This window comes from Cajanus cajan, chromosome 1 (assembly GCF_000230855.2).
Source record: "Cajanus cajan strain Asha chromosome 1, NIPB_CcT2T_4, whole genome shotgun sequence".
Classification (NCBI taxonomy): domain Eukaryota; kingdom Viridiplantae; phylum Streptophyta; class Magnoliopsida; order Fabales; family Fabaceae; genus Cajanus; species Cajanus cajan.
The window spans coordinates 80,490,725-80,509,935 of record NC_138517.1 but is presented as its reverse complement, the minus strand read 5'-3'; the positions used below and the strand labels follow the sequence as shown (position 1 = coordinate 80,509,935).

General features: G+C 32.5%; 2 protein-coding genes across 2 annotated transcripts; both read right to left on the bottom strand.

Annotated features, from left to right (window-relative positions):
- Window positions 1–520: 520 nt before the first annotated feature.
- On the bottom strand, window positions 521–4,719 carry LOC109804085 (uncharacterized). Its single transcript, XM_020365854.3, has 6 exons — window positions 3,521–4,719; window positions 2,460–2,579; window positions 2,001–2,117; window positions 1,775–1,864; window positions 1,082–1,189; window positions 521–1,008 (listed from the first exon to the last, which is right to left on the bottom strand). The coding sequence occupies exons 1-6, from the start codon at window positions 4,526–4,528 to the stop codon at window positions 922–924; spliced, it is 1,530 nt and encodes a 509-aa protein (XP_020221443.1). The 5' UTR covers window positions 4,529–4,719; the 3' UTR covers window positions 521–921.
- Window positions 4,720–5,871: 1,152 nt separating this feature from the next.
- Window positions 5,872–14,193, bottom strand: LOC109803604 (sodium/hydrogen exchanger 6). The gene is made up of 22 exons (XM_020365245.3): window positions 13,819–14,193; window positions 13,694–13,745; window positions 13,536–13,595; window positions 13,409–13,433; window positions 13,242–13,327; window positions 11,922–12,033; window positions 11,278–11,340; window positions 11,099–11,118; window positions 10,928–11,022; window positions 10,728–10,756; window positions 10,595–10,626; window positions 10,437–10,484; window positions 10,274–10,334; window positions 10,057–10,154; window positions 9,889–9,964; window positions 9,765–9,784; window positions 9,503–9,600; window positions 9,253–9,362; window positions 8,785–8,889; window positions 7,504–7,601; window positions 7,330–7,409; window positions 5,872–6,419 (listed from the first exon to the last, which is right to left on the bottom strand). Exons 1-22 carry the CDS (start codon window positions 14,000–14,002, stop codon window positions 6,361–6,363), a joined length of 1,611 nt encoding a protein of 536 aa, XP_020220834.1. The 5' UTR covers window positions 14,003–14,193; the 3' UTR covers window positions 5,872–6,360.
- Between the last annotated feature and the right edge of the window lie 5,018 nt (window positions 14,194–19,211).

Sequence of the window (19,211 nt, the reverse complement as noted above, 5' to 3'; positions counted from 1 at the left end):
AAGCATGTTTTTTTTTTCTTTTTAATTGTATGTTTTTAGTTAAATATGAAAATTTGTAAAATTCAATATGTATTCAAGTGTTTACAATAAATAACAAAAGTAATTAGGTATGACTTAATCGCAAAACCACTATTGGAAAATGTCAATTCTCTCGATCCATATTCTGAAATTATGAGTTTTCAGCATAAGGCTAATTGGGAGATAAAAGTACTAAATTAATTTTAAATTTTGTAAATAAAAATAATCAGTTTGTTTTAAGAATTTTCACTTCATATATACAGAAATTGAGTCACATTATTGGTGGTCAATTTTACCCTCTTCTGTTAGAATGGAGAAAAATAAATGAGAGAAGAAAGAAGAATTTGAATTGAACAGTGAAAAAAAAAAGAAAAAAAGGAGAGACAACTTTGAATCTTTGTTTCTTTCAATCAGCTTTTCTCTAATCTTTCTTTTCTCTTCACCAAAATAAACGAAAATGCATCATTTTCAGTATTTCTCTCTCTATCTCTCTTGATACAAATTTTCCAACACCATGTTATGCATACTTGATGGAATATAGTTTTACCTGTAAGAGGAATACACACGAGCACAAAAGTTCAAAGAAAATACAGGCAAACATTCTATTCATTCAAGGACAAAGTGTCCTATTACTTTTATTGACATCCAGTAAGTGAAATGGGGTAAGAACAGATGGTGACTTGGCTAAGCGCCTCAGCCTTACACTGATAATAATACAAGCTAATTCAGTTCTTGTGGAACTTCTTGAGAGTTGAACAGCAACTCAATCAATGATCTTTTCTTCCCCTTTTCTCAACTAATGGTAAAAGAATGTGAAAGAGAAATGAAGCCGCAGGTCTTGTAGTGTTGATTCTCCCTCATTAACTATCAACATTAGATGTGTGTTGTTCTTCGTTTGAACTATCAGCTTGTTTGTTGTTCTTCGTTCTTATTCTTGTGGCAAATCGAATGCAGTTGGATTAAATGGCCCCTTGAGCTGCACTCCTCCAACTGAAAATAGATTTCAAGGTATGAAATAATCTGCATTTCTACAATGAATAGAAAGATTTTATGTAGGACAAACCTGTAATTTGTATGTCTTTGACAATAAATCTCCACATTCTCCAATAAGAGCTTTTTCCCCTACAGCAACTCTGGCTAATTCTGAAATAGAAGTATCTGTTTCTTCTGCCTGAGTTTAACAAAATTCTATTATTAGTGCAACTCGCATTATGTACAATTTAACTGGGTATCTTAAATTTATTTCTTCAACTGAATTTTTAGAGAGGCACATCTTTTGAAACCTGTAGTTATTAAAACCAGACCAAACTGGCCAGTTTGATCTGTTCAATCGAGAACAAGTCGGTCAATGGTTCAAAGTTCAAACAATTTATTGAATTTCTGAATATACGTTTTATATGTGCGTCAAGCCGTCAAGATGAAAAACAACAATGAACAAGAGAAAATTAGTAGCTTCTGTTTGACATGGATCACATTTGATACATGCACTTAGAAAAAATAGTAAAGTGGACGATAAAAAATAGCCAAAATCAGTGAATTTTTTTTTTATTTGAATAGTACTTGTAGAAAAATAACTTTTGTCATTTTTTTTTATAAATATTATTCTAAAACATTTTTAAATAAATAAACATTCAAATATGAAATCTATTCACAGATTTAAAAACTAGTCCAATTTTAAAACATTTTTTTGACCCTGCTGGCTACATAACCAAGTTAAAAAAGCAATGAGGAAGCTTCATTCTTTCATTTGTCTCACCTTTGGCATGAAACTTCGGATGTTGGAAATCATTGTTTCCATAATCTTAAATGCTGAATCCAGTGCCTCCCCCAGCTCTCTTACATCAACCTGTGGCATAATATATTTTTGTGTATTAGACCACGCAGATAATTCCAATGAATAAGTATAAAAGAAAGAAAATAAACATCATTCACTTGTCCAGATAACAATCAAACATGATTGAGAAGTGGATTTATAATCATACCCTAACATTCCCACCAGTTGGAAGTTGCACTGAGGCATTCACTAAAGCCTGAATTACTTCAGAAATAGAGACTGAATATTCTTCTATCATGGTAGACCACTCATCGAGATATGGAATCTGTAATATTACCCAATAAAATATACAAATTACTGATACAGATATTACTGTGCATATACATTTAAACTGATAATTGATAAACCATACTTGGATAGTTGGATTAAGAAAGGCTCCTTAATTAATTAACTAGGTATCATCATTATGGAATTAACAGGTATCCTCTTAATTTCACTCTAATACACATGCACACACATATATATAGAGAGAGAAATGGTAAATATTGATAACACCAGTCAATAAGCAATTTTTTTTTCCTGATATCTCAAAAAAGCAAACATTGCTCTCTGGACAACTTGAAAGCAAATTTATGAAGGTATGCACAAGTATTGGTGGTGGCCTTACTTGAGCTTCAAGAATTGTTGACAAAGTCTTTGATCTCCGCAAAAGCTGCAGTTCTATGTGTTTTGTGTTAACAGAATCGCGCATTTCTGATATTTTCATTGATTGAGAATATAGTGCTTTCTGCAAGGATTAAGAAGAAAAAAGAGAGCAACATGAAAAAAGAAGGTGATTAAATTGTACAAGATAGTCAAAGATTTTAAGCTAATAAGTTATATCATAGCCAACTGAAAAACTGAGTGGAAGTAAATGTGCAAGAGTTCTGAATAGTTAAAGCACGTTAACACTTATCTAAAGAGCCATATCAACACTGTGGAAGTGTAATTTGAAATAAACAAGACTCCAATGGTCCAGTTGATGGTCAGTTTACACTCAAAGGTAAATAAGAGAGCATTTAGAAGAGCTTATTTGGACTTATGGAAGTAGCTTATGAATATAATCTAATTTGACAAGAGCTTATTAAATAAATGCTTAATTATGTTGCTTACAAAACTGCACCCTGAATGAATCACTTCATATAGAGAATCACTCAACACTAGGAACAAATAGAGATTTCTCCATTTGTATTCTTTCTTGTTCACTATGACTTAGCTTTCTCCATTTGTATTCTTTCTTGTTCACTATGACTTAGCTCTATCTTTCAAATATTGTTCCCAATTCCCATCCAAAGGTCCAGGGGGCAGGGTTTTCAAATGCATCCAAAGCATCCAATCCAACCACAACCACATCACACCTTGATTGTAACATCCAGTCACAACAACCACAAAGTAACTCACGGCCACAATTTTAAACCAAGGTACTCTAGGGAAACAAAAAAAATTAACAACCATATCATTCAAGGTAAAATCAACGTCATTTTAGCATTCCTCCAAGTTAGTCTTGCAGTGTAATAACCTCTTGTTCTATCAAAAAACCTTCCCCACTAGTACTAACATCTTGTTCTATCCATCCAGAGAATTATGACCCCAGAAATAACCACTTAGCCAAATGATTCTGATTTTCAGTTGTGCAATTACAACATCAGTAGTTTGTTGACAAGCAAGAAGAGTAAAAAAATGACTAACCAGGCTTTCTTTCTCCTGAGCTTTCATGGCGGCTTGTGCTTTGGCATTGGCGAATCTCCATTGCAAATAGCGATTATGTAACAATCTAAGGGAATGCACATCTTCCTGATGACTAGACCCTCTCTTCCCCTTCCTTGCATCCACTCCAGGCCTCACACACTGAGGAGCAACAGGAGGCAAACTAAGCCCCCCTGACTTAACCAACTGATTTCCACTCCCATGCTGCTTTGAGACAGAACAAGGAGGTTTGTTCTCACTCCCTCCTTTCGCCGCCAAGTCGCCGCCGGGAGACGGCAAACTAACCGACCGCGACAACGGCGAAGGGTGGCGAAGCTTCAATTCTCCACCATTTCCACTCCCAATTTTGTCACTCACATTGGAGTGCAACAACATATCCCTATCCCTATCCCCCAATTCAGGGAGTGACCTAACACTGCAATTGACTCCAGAATCATCACTGGAGCAAGCAGTACTGGATTTTGCCTGGTTCAATCCACTGGCTTGCATTAACTTCTCAGCAGCAGAGGCCATGCTATTAACAAATCTATGATGGTGATGATTATTATGGTGTGGTTGTGTGAGTCTATACCTCGAAGAAACATAAACCGAGGGAGTGGGAGTACCAGGCCGCGAAACACAAGGCGTGCCACCGGCGTTAGGGTTTCCGATTCTGCCGGAGCACGATTTCGAAGGATGAGGTTGTTGAAGGTGGTCGTGTCCGTTGTTCTCTCTGAGAAGCTTCGCCGAACGTTGATGTTGATGTTGATGTTGATGTTGATGTTGTTGTTGTTGTTGTTGTTTTCTCTGAGAAAAGGAAGAGGCCATTGGGAAGGGGGTTTCGGAATTCTCATCGGCGGAATCGGAGTCGGAGCGTGGGCGGCGCTGCACGGCGGGGGACATGAAGCGGGAGCTGACCTCGCGGACGCGAGGCCGGCGGTGTTGGGAGGGTGGAGGCGGCGGCGGAGGGGCGGAGGTGGCGGTGGCGGTGGCGGGGTTGGGTTCTTGCATGATTGAAAGGAGGGTTTGGTGTGAGCGAATGGGTGAAGAAAGAGGTGAAGAAGATGGAAGAAGAAGAAGTAGCCGTTGGAGGGGTGTGAGTTTACGTTGTAACGGTTCTAATTTCAAATATCGATAAAAGCCTTTTATTTTAGTTTTGGCACCTGCGTGCGCTCTCTCATGTAGTTAGGGTAATAAATAATCCCACTTCTTTCTCCTCCAACTTTTTAATTTGTATTTGGGAGAGCCTTTCTCTTTACTATCATGCCTTTCGTTCATTTGTAAAAACCATATGTATATGATCTTAGTTATCACAGTGAATTTGAACATAATATATGGTGTAAATGTGGGCATTTTTGCTATATATTATTAAAGTAGTTATTCAACGAGGTGATTTTATTTTAGACAAACCAAAAAAAAAAAAAATAAAGGCACTCCTTGTTAATATCTTGGAATGGAGAAATTACAAGGTTGTTATGTTAATATTTAGGGATGAAAAAGTTATAAAATGATTATGATAAAAAAAAATTTATTTAAATTAATAAAATAAAATTATTGAATTATTCTCTACTTAATAAATAAATAATAAAAACGTTTTAAAAATTATGTGGATGAATTCCATTTAAATATTGTTATATTATAGATTAAACTTTGGATCAAGAATAGGATAGGGACTTTTAATATAGCTTACGGCTACGGGTATGTTTACACGAATAGTCCAAAAACTAATATATAGAAATCATTAAAGTGGACTTTATTTTTCTCAACAAAATTATGATTATTTTCTCTAAAATTGTGAGTTTTTAATAAACTTATTATAGATTTTTTTTGTTATAGTCCATAAAAATATTTATATTACCTTAAAGAAATTAAAAATAATTATGAAAAAATATATATATATTTTAATAATGGCACAGGTATCCGTACATATATTAATTTTTAAATGATAAACTATTGCAATATTTTACACTGTCGATACATGTATTATTTGTTAAAGATAAACCAGTAAAAAAAAATTAATAAAAAAGTTATATTTTAATAACCTAGTTTTTTAATCAATCTCCGTACATACCATGAGTATGAGACTGGAAGTGTTTTTCTTTTCTCTCCTTTGCCCGTTTAGTTCTCCGTTTGGTCTTAATTCCACCGTCTCTTTATGCTCCAAAATCAAGCAGGCGTTAATTAAGTTGGTTGAGTTTGCTACTTTGCTTCAGTAAAAATATTCAAACATAAATTACTTCATTTTAAATATACTTTTAACTAAATTTTAATTTTACAAACTAAAGAGCATTTAAGATTAAATTACCACCGACCAAAACACCATGAAAAAGTTTAATGAGAAAATCCAGAACAAGTTATGCACGTACGTGCCAACTATACTATTTGACCAATCTTCAATTCACTACCTGTATAAAGACTCGTCTACAATACATAATGTATTTGTTTTCAGATATAGTTTTCCTTGATTGTATTCATTTTGAGATATAATATTACTGTCTTAATGATGAACTGAACTAGAATTTTCAGAATTCAACTGAACTATACTAAGTATCAAAACCTGTAAAAATGTCAGCTTAAAATTACATGTGTGGTGAGATCCAAATTATAAGCCCCCAACTTCCTGGCCGAGGAAAACATCAACTGCATGGAATGTTCTTTCTGCCGAGATGATGTTGTCCAAACTAAATGAGACTTGACAGTTGACATGAGATTCTGAATCGTACAACATGGAATGAAGGAGGTAATTTCGATTCCTGTATTGCGGCAATTCCTACGCTCTATCGATAAATTGCATGACAGAATTTATGTACAAAAGAAGCATTCAATATGTTTTCTGGAACGAATCATGATGAATAGGGGTTATGGCCATGAAATCCCGATCTTGTAGAAGTAAAAGGCTCGGCTGTTAACATCAAGAACAAAAAATTGAGGTAATATAATGTCAAAACAAAATTACTTCACAACCACACTAAAAAACAAACAAAACACTAATTCGTAAAATTGAAGTACGTCCAAACCTTCAAACTATAAAAAGTATAATACGTCCAAGGTCATAAATGAAAAATAATTATTAGAAACGTAACTATAAATATTCTATGAAAATTCATTCCGATAATGGACGAGCAAATATGTTATTTGTGTATGTGCGCATTTTATGGGACAAAAGCTGCTGTAGGTTCAAAATCCTTAAGAAGAGGCGTCTATCGGTCTTTAATGCTTGAAAACAAGGTAATAACCAAATACACCACTTCAGATTCTTCCAAGAAACATCTGATTTCAAAATAAGGTAGCTCACATGTCTTAGCATGACTAAATAACCTTGTTGCATGCGTTGGATACCAAATAAAATAATTGTTTTTTGGGATTAGCAAAAACTGGATCAAGATGTAGCCCATTTTAAAGGGGAAACTCAACTTACTAAGATGTACATACTCACTTCTAAATAATAGTCTTGTGTCATCGCCATATCCAACATTACACAAACACTTAATAATTGTAGCTGCATTTTATTATATTTAACGTTTACATTTTAAACATACATACCGATAGAAATTGGAATTTCACAATAATTAAATAAAATTGTACCATTTTATTATTCTGCAATGATTCTTGCTCAATTTTTAAACATGAATTATTTTGATTTAAGTTTATTTTATATTAATATTATAGCCATATTCTGTTGTGATTTTAAAAATTTGTCATATCCCTATGTTGTGTCACATCCATGCTTCCTAGTCTACCTATTTACTTCATCAATTTCGGGGAAAATGATACATAGTTACATACTTAAAGAATACTTAAAATCATCTTACCTTCATCATCTTCATCTCCATTTTGACTTGTAAAGAATGGGGTTAGGTAGTTTTTATCTAATGCCGAAAAAGATGCAGCACTGCAATGAATATGCAAAGTTGAAATTAGATTGGCAACATCATTAAGAGAGGTATATATTTAACCATATTTGCAGTTTCAGAACATAACAATACCTCTTATGGAATTCTTTTAGCTTCATCTTGATTTTGTTCCCTGAAGATGATTCTTCATTGTAAGGTGGAGCAATATAACCATTGTTGTCATCAAAATTCTTGCAAAAGAAACCAAAAAAATTAGTTTATATAAAAAAGGACAGGAACATATCAAGTAGAATCAAAATATTATCCACTGTCAGAGACTCGGAATCATTCCCCTAGTGCAATAAAGCTTTTATTATTTGTTGTCAGAATCATTGGCACAGTCAAAATTGAGTGGTCTAATTTGGAATTTAACAAATAATTTAATAACAAAATCTCATAACATGGATTCTTAAAGTTCAAAATCACAATAAGAGCTTTGCATATGTTGTTGAAGCATGTTTTATGAAGCCATTAATTGAGCTTGGGATAATTATAGCAAACACTTAATACTTGGTTGGGCATGTTTCGCTTGTAAAATTCTATTTTAGCCAGGTTGATTGTCATCTTCTACTTCGCAGGCTTAGACTTCTCTCTCTCTCTCTCCAATCAAATGGTGAATAACATTAATTTTAGTTGCAATTCAAGAACATAATCATAAGTTCAAATGCATGCTTCCACTTCTATCAGCATCAAATATAGCCAAATTATTCATTCCAAAAAACAGTTCTCCCCACAAAAGCAAAAGTTACTTCTATTCGAACTTACAAACTAGATCCAGCCATATCTTATACTTAGTCAAGCAGAAGTTCCTTCCAGCATGTTTCTACTATCTAAGAAAGTAAAAGAACCTCATTTTGCATAACTATCACTAAATGACTAAACCAAAATGAAATATGCATGGCAAAGGAAGTTACAATTAAATAATAAAACCAAGCTACTACAGATGAATCCAAGTTATACTATAACGAGAACAACATGCAAACAACACTTGGAATAAAACAAGAATAAAATAAATCAAGCAACCACAAAATCATTGTCTCATTTGTGAGCAAATATAACATTAGTTTTTGTCCCTTCAATATAAAATATAGCATGTTTCTCATTTATTTATTTAATTCAAACATTAAAAGATAAGGTCAAATGACAAGTATAAAAATCTCTTAAACAAGATTGTGCAATCTTGGATATAAAGCAAGCTTGCGAAAGAGAAATTTTTAAGCACAGATCATATTTGTATTTGGTCATTCATCTTCCAAACATTAATGAAGGATGTTGCCTCCAAATGCAAATTTCAAGGTATACAATACACGAGAAACTTCATAGAAGTAGAATACAGAAAACTAAGTCTTGAACGGCATTATTTGTGAAACTTACTGTGATGGTACCAATTGAAGCCAAAGGGCTATCGTTATGACTGTCTCCACCTACAACATCTAGAGCTTCCAGCATGGTACCGGTTGAACCACCAATCAGCAATACCTAAAACAAATAAAGTTTCCTGTTGAAATTGCTGCTCAAGGATGGCAATTGAACAAAATGTGAGGGTAAAAGTTGGCTTCATGCCAATAACACAATACGAAAAATTATATTTATAGGACAGAACTTTCAGTCAATATGTGCTACTCCAACTTTTTCCTCAATTAATCTGTCCCTGATCTTATTTTACACATCCCCCTCAGCCTTTTCACCTTCCCTACACTCGGTTTTTGCTCTTGTTGGAACTTGAGTATGAAAATAATACTTTCAATTAACATAAAATACAACATAGTCAAGTACTTTATATTACCCCTACATTTATTTTATATAACGATTAGCTTAATTAAAGGACAAGAGCATGCATACTGTCAAAACAACTATTGCAGTAGTAGCGGTAAAGATAGTCTGTCCATGTCCTTCTGGAAGATCATGAATTGATTGCAGAGCAAGCGCAAAAGCCATTGCTCCTCGAAGTCCTGTTCATGTTTACAAAGTGCAAAACTTAAGCATGACATTGTAGAATACGCCAAAGGCAAGAAGTAGTTTGTTTTATTGACAGAACTAATCAACCTTTCCACAGAAAAGTCCATAATTTATGTGTTGGTTAATTCCTTACCACTATACCAGAGTGCCTTCTGATGTTTTCGAGGTATCTTTCGATGAGCAGGTCTGACCAAATTGACCAAATAAGCACAAGAAAAGACATTTGCTGCCCTGCATGAAGTAATCCAACAATCTTGTTGACAACCTCCAAGAGAAATATGAAATCAAAGCTTAAAATGTCTAAAACCCTAACAAACTACCCAAAAAGCCAGAAATGAGCACGTGACACTGTGATCAAAGACTTTTAATGATAAAATAAAAATCAGTATAAATACCTTGCTATTCCAATGAATATCTTAAGTGATTATTATAGGAGTTAAGGAAGAGTACCAAGAAGAACATATAACACTATGATAATATAAATCACAACACTTCAATTTATGGTCCAAAAAAGGATACAATGGAGAAGAATATAAATCCAACGTGTGACCAGCTATGTTGCTCCATAGCAATATCAAAGCCCATGTATATAAATCTGTACAACATAAGACAAAAGGCGTGCATGTATCATTTAGAGGAAATGTTTAAATACAAGAGGGTAAATACAACAAATAAAATCATCCTTACACAAATGTTTCAGCTAAAGATGATATCAACTCAAAAAAAGCAGAGACAAATCTTTGAGAACTTTGTGACAAATTGGAATACGTGTAATGCTTCATGACCTAAAACAAAAACACAAACACTCATATAGAAGTCATGACACAAACATTAAACAACACAAAAATTATATATATATATATATATATAGAGAGAGAGAGAGAGAATAAGGATATGCACTCACTATTCCCGTGAACAGTATTGATACAATACCAGACAGACCAAGGCCTTCAGCAAGCATGTACCTGAAAAAGAAAATAGTTTGGTATTGATTTGCACCTTGAATGAAAGAACTTATGAAAATTTTGTGAAAAATTATGGAAAAATGGTCCAAGAAGACATCTTACGAGAAATATGGGAAAAGGACAAAAAGACAACTCTCCAAGTTCTGAAGGCTGGATGGAACCATAAAATTCTTCTAATCAGTATTTTCTAAACATAATGTAAATAAAATAAAAAGATTAAAAAAAAAGCTCCCAGAAGAAAACAAATATGAAATACTTACTTGTCAATATCCAATCCTGCATACTTAAATAGGTTCGGACAGTCAAGGTTCTACAATAAATATCGATTTTGAAATCTGAAAAGATGTGTACTAGAGTACTACAAATAAGTCAAGAATGGAGTTAAAAGGATATCAAAGCAGAGATAAATCCAACTCCAAAACCTGCAGAACCACCAAAATAATCACAACTTAGGAATACCAAAATATAACAATTCATAAATCATAACAATAAAAAATAACATCTATGATGCTAAATTAATAAAATATAACAAGTTCTTTAGTGAGGCTATCGATCACCCTTAACACCAACAGAACATTATGTAAAAGACTGACCTGCAGACATTGACCCAACAAAAGTCTCCAAAAATCGAACTACCACCATGAGTAAATTTTGTCCAGATGGATGAGCTTTAACCAATGACATTGTCCTGCAAAGTACATGCTCAAGTTAAAAGTGGACCTTAATGATATTGAGCTAACCATAAACTTTAGGAGTTCAGGTACCTGTACAAAGAGATTGCCATCTGCCCATTACGCAAGAGGGAGGTTAAGACAAAAGGAATAACAAGTAGAACATGAGAAAATTAAAGGAAAAGATCAACCAATTAGCACTGTCTATCTTTAAACCATATATGCACTAAAGCATTAAAAAAGTATGTAGATTCTCCAGCACAGAAACTTACTGCATCATTCAAAACAGATTCTCCAAAAACCAAGGCATATAGATTGACATCTGTGCCCAGCTCCTGCAAATAAGGTTGGTGAAGTTCCAAGTTAGAAGCAAAATAAATCAGATTATATATATTTATTATACATATAATTCTCGGAACAATCATGAAGAACAATAAAAGACAAACAAGGATAGGAAATAGCCATTTCATTCGATTCTTCTCAGTTGAAGATGTAGAATATTGGAGATTGTAAAGCTTTGAAATTTTCTCAACTATGGCTTTATGTTCTTTTCCTGTTAAATATACAATTAACAAATATGTATGCTCTATAGTCTATACTGATTTTTTTTTTGTCATTTATAATTTACTCATGTCATTATTGACAATCTTATGATTAACTAAACCAAAGCTTCAACTTGTATGAAAAATGTTGAAACATGAGCAACAAACAAGCAGACACAGGAGAATACTAATCAATCCCGCCTATTGACATTACACTGCCTTTGTATTGGACATGCATATCGGGTTTGAGAGCACTGTAGACCATAAACTTGTACATGTATGGACTAACCGAGTAAAGGTATAAATGGAAGAATTACAAAAATAACAAAGTAAAGGTATAAATAAAGAATTATAAAAATAAAGTGGTACATCACCTGAAATATGGACAAAACAGTAACAGGATCAGTAGCTGATATAAGAGCACCAAACATCAGGCACTCAACGAATGGTAGCCTATACATTAGAAAGAGCAAGCCACCAAGATAGCTGCAAAATAGAGGACAAACAAATGAACTGAAAAACCCCAATAGCAATAGTGCAGTATTAGCTGCAGTGTAGTGGAATTGCAGAGCAGTTCTCGACCACTATGGGATTCAAATAGGGAGCAGTTTTCAATATTGACCAAAATAGCATGTCTGTTTTTCTCGCTATAGTGCCACTACCATGATATAGGCTTTAAAAACCCATTTTCACACAGAAAACGTTTTTTGGGGGAGGGCAAAATATTCCACAAAAAAGTTGCCTCTATTTTGACCTCTGTTCCTTCACATTTTATAAGATTTGTTTTTCATGTGTTTGTTCTTTCTTCTTCGATTAGACTTCCCAGTTCACATTCTGCTATTTTTTATCTAATTTATTATATTCTTTTTCTATTAATTTCACCATCATCTTTCATTTTTTGACTTCATTACTATGTTCGTATTGCTCCTAGAATGATGAAGACTGTATGTGTAAAATGTGACTTATTACTTAGCATGAATTTCTTTAAATTTGGGTTTTTTTTTTTAGTATTTATGTGTAGTATATACTATTTAGTTTGTGTACTATAACATTTATAATGGCGATCATCTGTCTATAGCGTTTTCAAAGTTGGCCACTATGCTCCTCTCAGTGTTTTAAATCCTGGATAGCAGCATACAGCGTCAATCCTAAAAATGATATAGCAGGATGGTGGATAGTGAATAGCCAATATTCTAAAAAATGATAAAAAAATAGTCAAAATTCATGACATACATAATTAACAATAAAAAGTCATTGGTGTCTTAAACAAAACATACAAGTAAATACCAACAAAAGTCAAATACAACCTTCCCAGTTCGTAGATAAGAATCATCCATCATCAACTTGTAAATACAAGTCTTCCTCTTATTTTCACAACTATTACATCTAAATATTTCATTTTTGGAAATGGAAACCCCGAAAAAGCCCTAATGTCTTGTTTAGAGCGAACTTTTAGAATCAACGCATAGCGTCATCATCCCATCTGCTATGCTTGTCACTCAGCCTGCTATTTGGTCTACTACGGCTGCTACACTAAACCGCTTCGCTACAACGGCCCTTAGCTCCACTATGGCGTATTATCTAAAATCCCGGCACCGCTATCCGAGATTGATAACTAATGCACCGTAATAAGATACATGTACCAAGTGTAACAATAAGAAATTCAAAAATCGGAGGCAAAAGAAACAACTTACACCAAGATACCCGTTACAATTGAAGCTATAAAGGTACCGAATATAGCAAATGTGACAATTGCTCCAAAATTTGAGAAAAAGGGTTTCTGCAAATGAATCAGATTGTCAACACCAGATCAAAAGGCCTACAGTAAAAAAAAAAAAATAACAGAGGTGGAGGAACTCACGGGTGCGAGACTGAACCCAGACTGAGTACACAGGAGTCAAGAAAAACAAGTGATGGTGTACCGTAGCCATAAAAGATGAATAAAAAAGTAGAGAAAACATAGTAACAGTAATTTTCAATGAGGATATAATATGATCGGAGGTAGCAGGAACAGGAAGAAAAACTCCTCGTGAAAATTGAACCACGCCCTGCGGAAAAATCGGCAATCGAAATGTAAGCTCCAGAAACAACCTCAAACAATAGAAAGTGAGCATTACTGATGGATGAAAGATCAATCAGAAGTAACCTGATACTAGTTTCGGTGTCGGAAATGTTAGCTAGTATACCAACAATTAACCCTGGAGAGCGAAAATTAGGTCAGAAAAACGGGAGAAAGAAGGTAGAGGCAGAAGAAAGGGAGGGTGAGATAACCTATGAGGAGCGAAGCACTTGCTTCGGGGATGATGTAAACCTTCTTCCGGCGGAGAACGTGGCCGAGGACGAAGGAAAGCACGAGCATCATGATCTGGAGGAGTATTCCGACGCCGGCGGCTTGTTGCTCCTTGCCGGGAGCCTTGCGAGCGACGGCGGGGGAAATTTCGCTGTCGGAGGCCATTGTTGTCGCCGGAAGCAATTGAGAGATTGCTTCCGAATGCGATTGGATTTCACAGTTGGCGAATCTGAAGCGAAGGATTTTGGTTCCTGATTTCTGGTTCGATTAGATTCTCCTTCTTCTCTTTCAATTCTGTTTCTCCTCTTACCTCTTGGACTCCGCTTATGCACACACCGAATACTTCTAAATTAATTAATTAATTAATTAATTAATTAATTAATAGTAATTTAGAACCATACTAACAATATTCTCTTTTGGAATTTGGAATGCTTTCTCTAACATTTATTCAATAACATATCACAAAACATTTATAATAACATTCAGGAGAAATATTAGGATGGACCTATAAATAAAAGTTAGATAGGTACACCACTTATTATTATTATTTTTTATAATATTATTCAATTGATAAATAAAATTAATGTAGAGATAGTGCATAAAAATTTATAAAATATAAAATAAATAATGGAAATTAATCCTGTATCATATTAAAATGCATAACATTTTTGGTATTTAATAAATAATAAAATTGTTATAAGAGGAGATTAGAAAAAATAGATTAAAAAAAATATTTTTAAAATAAAAGAATAATTATGAATGCACAAATGTTACACTTTAAACTTAAAAGATGTGTATGTATGGCATAGTGGGATGTCGTGTTCATTAACATTATCAATGCTTTATGTAAATATATATATATATATATATATATATATATATATATATATATATATATTATCAAAAAAATTAATATATATTATTTATTTCAATAACAGTTTTTCGATGGTTTTAAGCTGTTAATATATTTTTAAAAATAGTTGTGACAACTTCTGACTGACAAAAATATTAAAAAATAATTATTATTAGTAAAAAATCACCAATAAATACTATAAGCACTACACATATCAGATAGAAAAACAAAATAAAATAAATAAAAAAAGTGTGAAAGCGTACCTTTTTATTTCTCACACAACACAATTCTTTTATATCAAATAATTCACTAATTTTATTTCTTATCCAAATTTTTTCTCCCACTACTCAATTTCTTTACTATTTGTTCTGTGAAATCGACCACTGAGTTTCCTTGTAGAAGCGACGTTAAATTCTTTCATCGTTGTGAAAAATTTTGTCACCTAGCTATATTGCTCTCGTGTAACCCTTTAAGATAAGAACTTTAAGAAATTTCATGATAGCACTTTAACAATAAAAAGTGCTTTAGCTTTTAAGAACTTTAAGATAAGAACTTTTAAAAGAAAAAAAATGCTCACAACGTCACCACCAGATCAGTGGAGGTTCCAGAGATTTGTCAAATGGGTATTTATCCTGGTTGGTGTTGTCTGATGAAATTTTTACGTAAATAATATTTTTAAAAGAACAATTACAAAAATGATACCTGTGTAAGTTTATTTATAGGAATAGAACGATTTATTATTCATGCTCAGAATTCAGTTCTCCGGGAACCAAATTTTGAGCTTCAAAATATATTTTTTTTCTTCTCAGAATTCGGTTCCTGGGGAACCGAATTCTGAGTTATTTTAAATTTTTTTTTCGTGTTTGTGGCCCATTTTGGGCAAATGTTAGAAGTGGAACAGCCCGTTCCGGAAGCAGAACGGGACGTTCTGCTTAAAGGCACAGAGTTTTTTTTTTAAATTAAAACGGGCCATTCTTAGCCCGTTTTAATTTAAAAAAAAAACTCTGTTTCTTTAAGCAGAACGGCCCGTTTTGCTTCCGGAACGGGCCATTCCACTTCCAACATTTGCCCAAAATGGGCCACAAACACGAAAAAAAATTAAAATAACTCAGAATTCGGTTCCCCGGGAACCGAATTCTCAGAAGAAAAAAAAATTGAAGCCGAGCATGAACAATAAACCGTTCTATTCCTGAATATAAACTTGCACAGGTATTATTTTTGTAATTTTTCTTTTAAAAAATATTATTTCGTAAAATTTCGTTGTCTGATAGGAGGAAAGAAATAAAAATATAAAAAAATAATTAGGGCGAAAGTTAAAGTTATTTGACAAAAAGAAGTGAAAGGATGATAAATTTTTAATATTTTTATTCGTTAAATAAAAAAAATGAATTCATGTTATAAATTAAATTGCAAATATACCATTCTTATTAATTCACCCAATAATTTTGATAGGCGTTTATTTCGAAATATAATATTGTTTTCGAAAATTTTATTTGCAGAAATATTATTTTCATAAACGTGGTTGACATTGTTAATTAAAAAATTATTTAATTAAAATTAAAAATAAACGAAAATGCGGAATAATAAGTGAAAATAAGAGTTAGTTATTAAAAATAATAATTTTTAATATTATGAGAATATAAGATACCCATTGAGAATCATAAATATATTAAGCGTGAATGTTTTATATTCTTGAGAATAAAATTTGGGCCAAACTCCAAGCGTGTGGTTCAGCGATAGGGATTGATCCACATCCTGTCTTGTGTATGCTTAAATTTTGGGGCCAGCTATCCCACCCTTTGAGGTGCCTCCAAGTAGTGAAGAGATTAGTCACTGCTATCAGATACTCCAGGGACGAACAAAAAAGAAGATAAAATTTGTCCAAAAATATTTTTTTATAATCCTATAAAAAGCATGAGAATAAATGTTTCTATCTTCGCATTTTCAAGAATAAAAAACCATTACTTGAAACAAAGACATCTTGAGCAACAAAAGCACATATTTGAGTTTTGTCTTCATAGTTAATTATTTTACTTTTTATATATTTATTAATTTTTATAATAATTATCTTAAAAATTATATTGATTGTGATTTTTGATTAGCTAAAATGAAAAGAAAAAATAATACATCGACAATGCATAATTATTGAATCTTATCTTTAATGTATCACAAAGAAGATAAGCGAAGAGTAATGATTAAAAAAATGATTTTGTATAAATTTATTGTACAAGTATCATTTCTTACAATCAAATTCTCAACTAAACATATTTATTTAATTTTGTATTGTGGTGATTTTTCGTTGACCGACCCAAATTGTATTGACAAAATTGAGTCAATATAAACACTTCACACCCTCGTGTTTGAGCTTGGAGGACTCTATGTTGTGTTGCTCCCCTACTAATCAACCCAAGGTGCATCTACAAAACTCCAATCCAATATAGACTATTGCACCCTTGTGCTTGAGCTTTGAGGGCTTTGTACCATGGTGGTCTCCTACTAACCATCCCAAGGCATAACAACAAAATTTCAAACCCACCAATTAAGATATCTCTTAGATGAACGACAAATGTTGTATATTGAGAAAGTCTAAAATTACGCATATGAAAACTTGGATGTGAGGTGATTCACTTGTCCACTCAGGCAATTAATAAGATCTCGTAAGCTGCAAGATGGACAAGATAGTGATCATAAACACCAAAATTTACGAATATTAAAGTGTGATTTATGGGATTATAATAAGAAAATTGTTTCATGTATGTGATGTCACACCACTATATATAGAGATGATTAGGTATAGGAAGACAGGTTACATATATCAAATGTTCTAAGCCAGGATTGATGTTATGTTCTTTTGGCACTATATTGCTAAGAGTTATTCAACGACAATTTCCAATACCGGAACATTTTGACGCGCCTTTCATGGAATTGATAAAATTGCATCTCACATGTTGGTTGCCTAACGTTAGAGGTTTTTTTGACACTATATCAGTAAGAGTTTTTCAATGTTGGTTCCTAGTACCGGAACATTTTGGTACCCATCATATAGTAAATAAAACTACATCACTCACCTTGGTTGCCTGACGTGAGCATACTACATTCATAAAATGTTTTACGTTAGGACTACTACTAGGTTCTTTTGACAATGTATCATTAAGGATTCTCCCATGACAATATTTGATATCAAAACAAATTTACATTCATTTATCTATTTACAAATTTATATTATCCATAAACCAACTATTTTAAAATTTTTAATCTATTATTTAATTTGTCAAAGTAATAATTTAATTTGGAGTTGTTGGATCTAGCACGTGAATGATGCACTTAACTGACTTTGATTTGAGAATCTGAAATTCGGCTAATTTGGAAGTTTAGGTGCACATCGGTTTTTCAACACCACGACTTTAACCTACACCATGTATATCTCAAGTCTCACGTCATTCCATACTCTTATTCTTTTTTTCTTTTTTCTTTTTTTTAATTTACCTCGAAGTATGATTGAATTTTCAAACGTGAGGACTTTAACTCACACCATGTATATCTCGTGTCTCTCACCTCACTCCACTCTGTCCACTTATTCTCGTTTTTTTTTTTTTTTTATCGAGGATGTTTGGTTTAAGAAAATAAATAAACGAAGTAAGATGATTTTATAAGTTATTTGAAATAAATAATAATAATGCTCTTCGTAAGAATATATATATATATATATATATATCATAAATAATCTTAATAAAAAAGTATAGTAATTATTAAGATAAATTTTGACTGAAAATTGAATGAGACAATGTAATGACATGAAGTGTTAAAGTATGGTAATTGTCCTTCATTTCATTTTCACAATTGTCATTGGCCAAGTCAATGTACGTAATGTCACGAGGTGTTGCACCTATCACCTAAGACACACACAACTTCTTACATGCACAATGGTTGATTCCCAATGCATTGTCTTATTATATACTATTGACATAGTTGTGAGACAATTGACTTAAACACACCACGACTTGAATGTCATTTTCTTTATGGTGTGTTTGGATGAGAAATTTATATGGGGTAATTCATTTTTTTTGAAGAATTTCAAATTCTTTGAGGTGAAAATGTTTTGTTTGGATGAGGAATTTACAAAGAATTTGAAATCCAATCATTTGTGAAATTTCTTAAAATAGTAGAGTTTCAAATTCTCCCAAAAATGGGAGAATTTGAAATTTCTCATATTTGTTTTTCTTATTTCACATATATATTTTATCTTATCTCTTCATTTTTTTTAATTATTAGATATTCAATATTTATTTTTATAAAATTTAATTTAAAAATCTCAACATATAAATATATTTTTAAAATCAATTTTACTATGATGGAATAAAATTATCATATTCAATCTAACAATTTAAAATTTAAGAAATTTGAATTGACTAATCCAAACAAAATATTTTAAAAATAATAGAAATTGAAATCAAAGGAATTCAAATACCAAGAATTTAAAATTTCTTGAATTTGTAAAATTCCTCATCCAAACACACTATT